The sequence below is a fragment of the Lactuca virosa genome, chromosome 1 (assembly GCF_052849685.1).
Source record: "Lactuca virosa cultivar CGN04683 chromosome 1, Lactuca_virosa_CGN04683_v6, whole genome shotgun sequence".
Classification (NCBI taxonomy): Eukaryota; Viridiplantae; Streptophyta; class Magnoliopsida; order Asterales; family Asteraceae; genus Lactuca; species Lactuca virosa.
In genome coordinates, this window is record NC_136426.1 from 64,731,355 (window position 1) to 64,742,366 (window position 11,012).

The 11,012-nt window shown below is 35.7% G+C and overlaps 2 protein-coding genes across 2 annotated transcripts; one reads left to right on the forward strand and one right to left on the reverse strand.

The window, feature by feature from the left end:
* LOC145140610 (putative histone H2A variant 3) lies at window positions 1-1,303 on the forward strand. Its single transcript, XM_079074056.1, has 2 exons — window positions 1-306; window positions 884-1,303. The coding sequence occupies exons 1-2, from the start codon at window positions 181-183 to the stop codon at window positions 1,178-1,180; spliced, it is 423 nt and encodes a 140-aa protein (XP_078930182.1). The 5' UTR covers window positions 1-180; the 3' UTR covers window positions 1,181-1,303.
* Window positions 1,304-1,350: 47 nt separating this feature from the next.
* On the reverse strand, window positions 1,351-4,506 carry LOC145140544 (uncharacterized). The gene is made up of 7 exons (XM_079074012.1): window positions 3,865-4,506; window positions 3,389-3,696; window positions 2,676-3,311; window positions 2,461-2,589; window positions 2,159-2,362; window positions 1,659-1,859; window positions 1,351-1,562 (listed from the first exon to the last, which is right to left on the reverse strand). Exons 1-7 carry the CDS (start codon window positions 4,133-4,135, stop codon window positions 1,449-1,451), a joined length of 1,863 nt encoding a protein of 620 aa, XP_078930138.1. The 5' UTR covers window positions 4,136-4,506; the 3' UTR covers window positions 1,351-1,448.
* Between the last annotated feature and the right edge of the window lie 6,506 nt (window positions 4,507-11,012).

Here is an 11,012-nt window from a genome sequence, read left to right on the forward strand (position 1 = left end):
AATCGAGTCCGATCGTCTTCCGATTCTTCGAGACCCTCTGCTTTCACCATCTCTGTACATAAATATCTCAGTCCGCTCTACTCGAACTTGTTAATCGAAAGACATTAATCGTCCCAGAGAGATCCAGCGAACGGAAACGCTAATTCGGCCGGAGGAATTCCGTATTCAAGTGGCGGGAAAATGTCGGGAAAAGGAGCAAAAGGCCTGATAATGGGGAAAGGATCTTCCTCTGCAGTGAATGGATCAAGCAACAGAGATAAAGACAAGAAGAAATCCGTCACTCGCTCTTCGCGCGCCGGTCTTCAGGTCACATCTCTCTCCCTTTCTCTCTCTCTCTCTCTCTCTGTATGTGTGTGTATAACATATACTCAAATAAACACACGCAGACGTATGTATGTATATCAAATGAATACTAGTGATTACTGGAAGTAAAATACATTTTCGAAGACTCTGTTGACCTCATTCCAGTTGTAATCAGTAGGTGCAGAGTCTGAGATCTAGTCCGATGAGTTTGTTTACGCGAACTGTTTTTCACGAGAATAGATGCGTTCATCTCCGACACGGAGATTGTTTTGCGATTTTATTTAAAATCAAGTTAATTTTACTTTTTTACACACTTCTAACACTCTGTTCTTCTTACACACGATCGAAGCTATACGAATGGTTTTCATCGCAAAATCCAAACACAATTGTGTTTTATGCATTAATGAATAGTTATAAACACGTATCTAATCTCGATTAATTATTGTAGAAATACTTCTTTGGATTTTTAAAAAGAACAACGGATAAGTTTTTTCACATCAAAGTGGTTTTGTTAAAAATATATTTTAATTGTAATACTTTGCTATAAGATTTGAATGAGTTAGTGATTCGATTTGTGCAGTTTCCTGTGGGTAGAGTTCATCGTCTTCTGAAGATGAGAGCTATGTCTAATGGAAGAGTTGGAGCAACTGCTGCAGTCTACACAGCAGCTATACTAGAATACCTCACAGCTGAAGTTCTTGAATTAGCTGGAAATGCAAGCAAAGATTTAAAAGTGAAGCGTATAACACCAAGGCATCTGCAACTTGCTATCAGAGGTGATGAAGAGCTAGACACACTCATAAAAGGAACCATCGCTGGTGGTGGCGTTATTCCTCACATCCACAAATCCCTCATCAACAAATCCTCCAAAGAGTAAAGTGTGACCTTATAAGTATTTCCGTTGTTTCTTGTTGTTTTTTTTTTTTTTTTACTTTTTTAATGAACTAAGAACCATGTTTTGAAGATTATGATGAATCTAATTTCAAAATTCAAAATCTCATATTCACAGATATTATGTGACGTAGTAAAAGAGGCTTAAACCATAGGAGTCCAAAAACTAGATTACAATAAATAACAGGAGAAAATAACCTTTTGAGGTGTGATTTGAGTTACAACTCCTATGAATTTTCATGTATAAAACAAAACTATTTATCTGCTTTACTTAACAGTTTGCTGATGAAGGGTAACATTGCTGCAAGCAACACCTTTGGGCACTCCTCATGAGGCAGATGACCACAACTTGATATTGCAACTAATGTCTGCAAAAGTATACATGTCATTATTTTGTCAAATAACAAATGTATAGAAAATCAGAAGAATGTTGCAAGAATCATTATTTTATCAGACATACTCACAGAATCTACAAACTTAGATGACATGGCTTGGACAGATTTTAGAGGTACAAGGGCATCTTCAGCTCCTGCAATGACCAAAACTGGGGTGTCTTTCACTGCTTTCACTAATAAGGATGCATTTTGCTCTGAGAGGACTGTATCAGATGATAATCTACCAATCTCATACAAAGCTTCATCCCAACCTTCTACACATAGTGGGGCCTGCATAATAACTGCTGATTAGATCACCACAAAAAGATTAACATAACGGGTGTAAATGAAAGAAATAGCATCCCACTTTCACTGGTTTGTTTATTATAACAACCTACTTTTGTATCTTTCTATTACAACATTGTACTCTGAAAAATCTACCTAATTATAGCAATGTCATTTAGATATTGTGCCATTTTCATTGCTATAATATGGTAAAATCTTCAAAGTATGATGCCTTGATAAGATAAAATAACTAAAGCAGATGCTATAATATACGAATCAAGGTTATATGTTTGTGTATAATATACCTTGTAGAGGCTTAACACATCTGTTGTTAGCTTGGTAGCATCATACCATGCCCTTCGATTAAAAACTTGACAGATTTCTGTCCGGAGTAGAGAATGAACCAAATGCTTCTTTCCTAAAGAAGTACGCATCAGTATTCTAGCCAACCCAGGAACTACTTCTCTTGACAAACTTACTGTCAGCAAAACCATCCCCTTAATTTCCACCTGAAGAACAATTTACTTTTCACTAAATCTCAAATTTATAACTTAATAAAAAAAAATAATAAAGATTGTTGGTATGCACAAATTTTATATAAGCTTACATCAACAGAGCTTAATGATGACCGGACTCTTTGTGCTGCCTTTAATGCGAGCAAGCCTCCATCATCATGACCAACAAGCACAACAGAAGAAAGCCCAATCTCTTTACAGAAAGAAATAAGCATGTCCACCTGGAAATTATTTTGAATACGAAATTAACATAACAGTCTTGTACTATGTTTGGCATGCATTGGACTCAGACTGATGTGGACATTACCTGGGTATCAAGCATGTAAGGATTGGGTAATTTATTAGCTTCCCAATCCTCTCGCCTTGGTCTAGAGGTCAAACCCCAACCAGGACGATCAAAAGAAGCAACAATACAATTCACCTGTCGAGACAACAAACCCATCACATGCCTCCATGAAAACACTCCCCCTCCAAAACCATGCACTAAAACAATCCCAAACTGCCCATTAACTTCACAGACTTTTTGACCAAATCTATCCTCATTAGTTCCTTCATTATCTTCAGAAAATACAGGGGAACTCGTGCCATCTAGTAATGGAGCATAAAGAGAAACATCTTGAATTTGAATGCTATAACTCCTTCGAAGATGATGTTGTGTCTTTGAAATTGCACGTAAAGATGGATTTTCAAGAAGAGTTGTAGAGGATAAAGTACGAGAAGGTGGAGTAGGTGTGCTAAGTTTGTAGTGGATGCTCAAATCATTCCAAACCATGAATAAACTATCCACATCAGCTAGTAATCTAACTGGAAACTCTCCATGGCTATGACCTACACGTTTTCTTCTGATTTCATTGTCACTTTTCTGTGCCCTGTCAGCAGCAGGAGTTGAAGATCTTGAAACTTTAGCATAACCGATTGAAAATAAAATTTGGCTCAAAAACACCTGCATTGTAGTAAGTAGAAACAAAATCATTCAAAAAAGATGCATATATGATCATATAAGTTATTATTATAACGTACCGATTCAGGATCAACTCGGTTGAACATGAGCTTCCTTCGAGCTCTGCAACTTGTTCGATAAGCAATAACAGTATGACCAAGAGCAAAAACAACAGATGATAAGAACAATACATGCATTCCCCATGACCTTTTCAGATGAAGCCTTTGTTTTGAAAGAGAAGATGAGGCTTCAGCTTCAAGCTGGGAATTGACTGTGAAGACACACGCTTTAACTGATAGAACAAGTACTGAGAAAATGGAGCATAATGTCACTGTTCCAAGATATTGGCCGTGTGAGAGCACAGGGCCATCGTACATCATATAAACACCTACAATCACAAAGGAATTTTAAATAAAGCTCTTCTAGTTTCTAACTAAAGTTAAAAGTTCAAGCTCGTGCTGAAAACAGCAGAAAATAATGCAAAATGCATAGTCATGAATAATGCATTGATGATTAGGAATGAAAAAAAAATGCAGGATTAATCAAAGTTGCGTACAGGTGATAATGAGAGATCTGGTAGCGGAAACGACAGGAACGTCGATCAATGAACTTCTGAAATCGTATCTACGCAAATGTTCCTTGAAACTGTAGCATCTAAAGCAGGTAAAGCTCGAAATTAGAACAGAAGGAACCAATATATCACCAATCGCAACCAAAATTGGAAGCCATAGGATCAATAACGACGCCAGCATCACAAGTAAGAAATGTAGTGTCCGTATAAATCTCCGTATCTTCTCAAATGATCCTCCCTTTTTTCCGGCAGCCATGGTTGTTCGAATTTCTCAAGTTTTCTCTAATTATGATAATCGTTGTTTCAGGTAGGTCCAGGAGTGTTACGAGATTGAAGAACCAGAAACGTGAAAACCCTAGCCGATGCCAGAACAAACGGCGGCGTATCAGCCATTTGACGCTCGCCGATGAATTAATGAACGTCCTCTCTTTTCTCCTATGTGTCTTAAGGTTTTAAATGGAAAAGAGTGTTATATCCATGGCTAGGGTTTGGTAGAAATGCTTGAAATCTGGTAGAAAATGGAAAAAAGGAATCTGAAAAAGCTTCGTGTTGTCTATGAAACAGAGAGACGACGAAGTCTGGTATATTTCGACGGAGGAGCTCTTTTGTTGTGATTCTCGTTTTCCAGTGAACCGGTGCATATTTTTATTATTAAAAAATTAAAATAATATAATAAAAAGAATATACACTTTATGTCAATAAAAATTGAGTTATTCAAATGTCAAAACCGGAATCCAATGTAGAATAGGCTATAAAAAATCCTGATCATAAAATGAATAAGTAAGATCTTACCAAAAATTACATAGTTATAAGTTTAAAACATGAAAATGCATTTCCATATCAGTTGATCGTAAGAACAGATCAGGACATTGAGATTTTACAAAAATGGCCCCTTTAGTCATTTACGATTCAAAAAGTGTAAAAAAAAATAGAAGGTAAATAGTACGAACCAATTGGGTAACAATTGGCTAAAATTTCTGATAAAATGGTAGGATTAGATCGGATACTGCTTTTACGATCACGATCTGCCAAATTCGATCCTACTACTATCTATATCATTTTTCAGAGTTACAATCGTAAGATCGGTATAAGTATACACAAGTATTTCAATATAACCATAATTTGTTTTTGGATCTAACAAATGACCAATTATTCCATCAAAAAGGGTCCATGAGTCGGCGTATATCATCCCAAAATTACGATAAAAATTTTCATTTTTAATTAAGTAAAATCTGATGGGTTTTGAGCATATCTACATTCATATGTAATCATGCAACCCTAATTGTTTTGGATCTAAGTTTTTTCTCTATTGAACATACAAATATGAATACCAAAGCAATAACCCTAGATCTAGTATGAACATTACCTCACTTGTTATATTGTAACAACAAGAAAAATCGCTAAAAGTGACAAACGTCAAGTATAATAGAGTTAATACGTAAAATTTATCAAACTATTATAAAAATATAAAATTTCGTATCAAAATATATAAGAAAAATCAGCCAAAACGTCCGACAAGCTAAAATTTAGTGTGCCAAAACACACACACACACACACACACACACATATATATATATATATATATATATATATATATATATATATATATATATATATATATATATATATATATATATACACGTCGATGTGACCCGGAAATATAAAATTTATAAAAATTTGACCTCGTATGAATTAATTATGAATTTTGATAAGATATAAAAGTCAGTCGAGCACAAAAATTTACAACGTCAAAACTACAAAGAGAATGGTTGACTTTTAACTAAATTCACCAAAAGAAGAATCATAGTACTCATCGAGATAAAAATTATGAGAAAAAGAACGCCAAAATTGGAGTTTGTACAAGAGGGATATGATTTTTGCAAAAATCATTAAATCGTATAAAAATAAAGTCCGAATTAGCCAATGCAACCTAAAGGAAAGTTGTATTACTCGTTGATAGTTACGCGTGGATATAAAAAAACGTCGAAAACGAAACTCGTATGAAGAAGTTACAGAATTTACAAAAACTATATTTTTCGCGGCGCGCAGTGTACAACAGGTGCACAACGTGCGCTTCTAGAAGGTGACACGTGGACCACCAGGAAAGTGACACGTGGCACCCCATGCACCATCCAAATGCACGCCGCGCACTCCCATTTTCACGGGGCGCACTCCAAAAAATTTTACTATAAAAGCACCCCATGCCCCCCCTCAATTTCACACAACCTTCTTCCTCTCTTTCTCTCGTTTATAGCTTCGAAAATCTCTATAAAACCCTTAGGAAATTCTATATTTATATATTTTAGATATTAGTAAGCTATACTCTCGATCCCGGTCGATCCCGAGCCACCGACGCCACTAGCCACAGTCCTAGAGTCTAGCAAAGCACACTTCAAGGGTGAGTTTACGACCCCATTTTCCAAACCTTTTCGGGGGGAATACATGTTAAAATACAAATATTTCATACTTATTACTAGTTGTATAATATTAGTTAGATAATTATGCTCATAACATTAGGATGATATTATGCTCTGTAGATACTCTGCCCAACTTTTAAAGATAATATTATGCGTAGTTGTTATACCGACTCACATTGATAGAAAACATCATACATAGTCGTTACTCTGGCTAACTCTCTGGGAAAACATTATACCTAAGTCGTTTCTCCAACCAACTCTCTATGGTAACTTAGTACCTAGCCGTTATTCTAGCCAAATCTCTCGAATAAAATTATACCTAGTCATTATTCTCTCACATTTTCATAGATAATATTTAGACCACTCTGTCGTTATGCTTGACTCAGACGGATAATAGTAATATATTATGTCGGCACTACACTCAACTCAAATGGATAATAGTAGTATATTATGTCGTCACTACGCTCAAGTCAAACGGATAATAGTGGTATATTATGTCGTCACTAAGCTCAACTCAAATGGATAATAGTAATATATTATGCCCTCACTACGCTAAACTCAAATCTATAATAGTAGTATATTATGTCGTCACTACGCTCAACTCAAACGAATAATAGTAGTATATTATGTCGTCATTACGTTCGATTCAAACAAATAATAGTAGTATGTTACGTCGTCACTACGCTAAACTCAAACGGATAATAGTGGTATATTATGTTGTCACTACGCTCAACTCAAACGTATAATAGTAGTATATTATGACGTCATTACGCTCGATTCAAACGGATAATAGTGGTATATTATGTCATCACTACACCCGACTCCAAACGGATAACTGTAGTATGTTATGTCATCACTCAACTCGAATAATTGTTATATCACCACTCTGCCAGTTGGCTCTACTAAGAATATCTGATATAATTATACAATAAAACATTGAGATTCTAATTACGTCATAAGTACACATTTATGTAGGTGAAGGTTGGATTGTATCCAACTAACCTACATTAAGTTCACTCTCAGCTAGCCTGCTCTTAAAAACACTCATTTCCTTAAGTATACTCCTCAGAAATGGATACATTAATAGTATATAAGATGAATAAGAATTTCAGAAGCCCTAGTACCATAGAATACTATTTTCAAAGCAAAGAATCAAAATACTTTTACAACTTTACAAAGTGATGTATAAAAAGTATTTTCAAAGTACAATATACAAAACATGTGACCTCATCAACATTATGTTGACCTTTCAAAACAACATGTATTACTAGGAAATTGTGAGATGGAAGATTACACTCCCGAAAGCAACGATTGATCAATAAAGTTACTAAAGACTTATTATCGTTATAGTTATGTCTAACTGCTAAGGCACCTTTTGTATTATAATTTCTATTATTTCAAAAATGTATTATGATGTAATATTTTTATCCATAATGGAAGTGATACTTATGTATCAGAGCTATTGGCTATAGTGAACTAGTACTTCCTTAGGAATTATGACTATAACCTAGGGACTTATACTCCTATTAGGTTTGTCCTCAAACCTATAAATAAAAGTATTATTATTAATTACACTACTGATAGACTACTTACGGGAGATGTGTCTAGTTTGAATTGTCTCTTGGGTTGTTGGATTTCATAACGGCTATATGTTAAAATGGTCCTGCCCTCTGGCACTTCTCACCTGGCCGATCCTTACTTGATAGTTTTGAGGTACAAAACAAGAATTAATAAAACACACAAACAGACTTCAGATATAGAGTTATATATAAACTCAGTCCCTCGATGAGAAAACACCTAAATATATACAAAAGAAATCTATAAGAACCCAAACACAAGAGTTTAGGTCAAATACAATGTCTAATATTAGCACAATATTTAGGCCAAACCACAACTAGGGATAGCATGTACACCTATGCTTAATTATGGTTAGACCGACATACAACTAAACTTAGATATGAAAATTGATAGACTAAACCCTTGAGAATCCCATAGAACTTCGAACCAAATGATTTAAACCATCACTATCAAGGAAAGATAACATGGTCATCGCGCGAGAATGGCAGATCTTAGAAACAAGGTAACGAAACCATTTCCAATGAAAGATCAAGTTGTGTCATTGATATTTGCATATTTAGCCATATTTTTAGTATAGATTTTTATCAATTATTAGCTAATTATTCGCATATTATGGACAAAAGGTACTTAATAATGTTTGAATTATATTTTCAGTCCAGAAGTCGTGCTCGGAAGCAAAAGGAAGCAGGAGTCACGATCGAAAGCTCGGGAATGGAAGAAAGAAGAAAAATGCTTAATTCTGAAGCTACTCGGCAAGTAGGGTCGTCTACTCGACGAGTAGACACGAAGGTTCGCGAAGCGATACGTGGAGTCCTTGCCGTATACGTATTCCTCAAAGGGGACTCGACGAGTAGCCCCTGTTTTGAGAAAACTATAAATAGACTTCACAAACCCAAATTGAGGACTCTCTGGTTTTTTGGAGAACTTACTTGGCGACTAAGGAACTTGCTGGAGATCAGAAGAACGTGTGAAGAACCCTAATCCTTCATTCTTAAGAGATTAAGGCACTTTAGGTTTAATTTTCCACTTTACCTTTGAATAGAATTATGTTAGGTTTATTTGAATTCGTTTTTAAGCTTTCATACACTGAAATCATGAACTAATTTCGTTAGTTTCTGTTTGGGGAAGACAATTTTGCTCCTATGGTTTAATTTACTCTTTTGATTAATTGTTAGTTGGTGATATTGTTAAATTAAGCTTGTTAAAGACCCTTATGCATTAACCATAACTATTTTCTGTTAATTGCTAAGTGATTAAGCTGCATGAACATCTCTTAATTGCTTATCTCATATAATTTATGTGAACACAATACTATATGCCTAGGAATAATGAACATGAAACTAGGATTAATTAGAGAATGGGTAAATTAATGTGTGAGCTTGTATGATACACCATCAACAAGAAGTTAATTGAATCACCAAATTTAATTAGCTAGCTACAAGTCTTATTTAACCCGAATAATCAACCTAGGAAATCTATTAGTTTAATCAACTGGCCATTGTTTGAATTGGTATGTTTTCTAAGGATTAGTAATAGCGAATGCGAATCTAATCACCAGAGTCGGTAACCAATAATAATTAATCTATTATATTATCATAAAAATTAACCATAGGAGTAAATTGATGGGTTTTGAGCATTCTAACACTCCTAAGTGTACATGCAACCTTAAATACCTTGGATCTATGTTTTCTCTATTATACATGCAATTATGAACTTTCCAAGGTATTACCCTATCTAGCATACAATACTTGATACTTGGGTAATCAAATGGATAGAATACATACCTTTGTTTGATGTAGCTTGTCTCCATGAAGCTTGAGTGCCTAGTGCCCCAAGTGTGACACCTCAAATGGTTCACACAACACCAAATGCACATGGAATGACTTGAGAGAAATGGAACACTCCTTGAAATCGTCTAGCCCTCATATTCACATATTAGTGCACGATTTCTTGAGCCATGGGATTCTTTTATATGGTGGCTATTAGGGTTACATCATGTAACTCATAACTTTACCCATTCCTTATGCTCCATGGATTTTAACCTCCATGGAGTATCCTGAGTTCGATACCCTACTTATTTAACTACACCACAATTGATAGGTCCACTGCCTTCGTGTGTCAATTTTATAATTAAAAGTAGGATTAAAACTAGTTGAGTTTACACACATCAAGTTTTTGGCGCCGTTGCCGGGGAACGGTTCAAAAATTAGCACTAATTTCTAGTTTTATCAATCTTTTGTGTGAGATTTATCTTGCACAAAGTTATTTTTAGGTAATTTAGTTATTAGGATTAGTTTTAATAGTTTTCTGTTTTCGAAATTTAATTAGTATTTTTTCTGTTTCTGCCTTGAACTCGCCGAGTGCAGTCGAAGCTACTCGGCGAGCCCATCGCTGTTTCACAGTTTTTATTTTTATTTTCTTTTTGTTCTTTTTACGCGTTTTTCTTACTTTGGTTGCAGTTGTTACATGACCCGAGGATCCAATACGTCTTTGGTTCCTCCACTTGAAAACCCGGAGTCCGCTATAAAGAAGAACAAAGGAAAAGCCGTTGGAGAATCCGCTTCTTCAAAGAACTCACCTTTGAAGAATCTCAAATCCGTTTTTAGCAAGAAAAAGAGCAGCAAATCGGGAGCATCCAGCACCTCTTCCTTGGCAAACGAAGACCCAATCAAGGAAGACATCGTGAACGAGTCTGAAAGGGAAGAAAGCAAATTTGAAGAAGGTAGCGATCTAGAAGGTGACTTTGACAACACCATGGCGAACATCGATGAAGTTCCCATGGGCGAATGGAAGAAGAGGATACGAGATGATACCGGCTCAGGACTTGTGCAACCCTCAATTCCTGCGACTGCCACTTTTGAGCTTAAGGGTCACATACTTGCTCAACTCAAGGAGATCCCCTTCTACGGAAAAGACCACGAAGATGCCTATAAACACTTGGATGAAGTCAATGATGTAGATGATTATTTTAATGTTCCAAATGTGCCTCGCGAAACCCAACTGCTTCGTATGCTTCCAGTTACATTCAAAGGTGCTGCAAAGGATTGGCTCAAGTCACTCCCTCCCGGATCCATCACTACATGGGCTAAGATGAAGGAAGAATTTATTGACCAGTTTTGCCCACCTTCGAAAATAGCC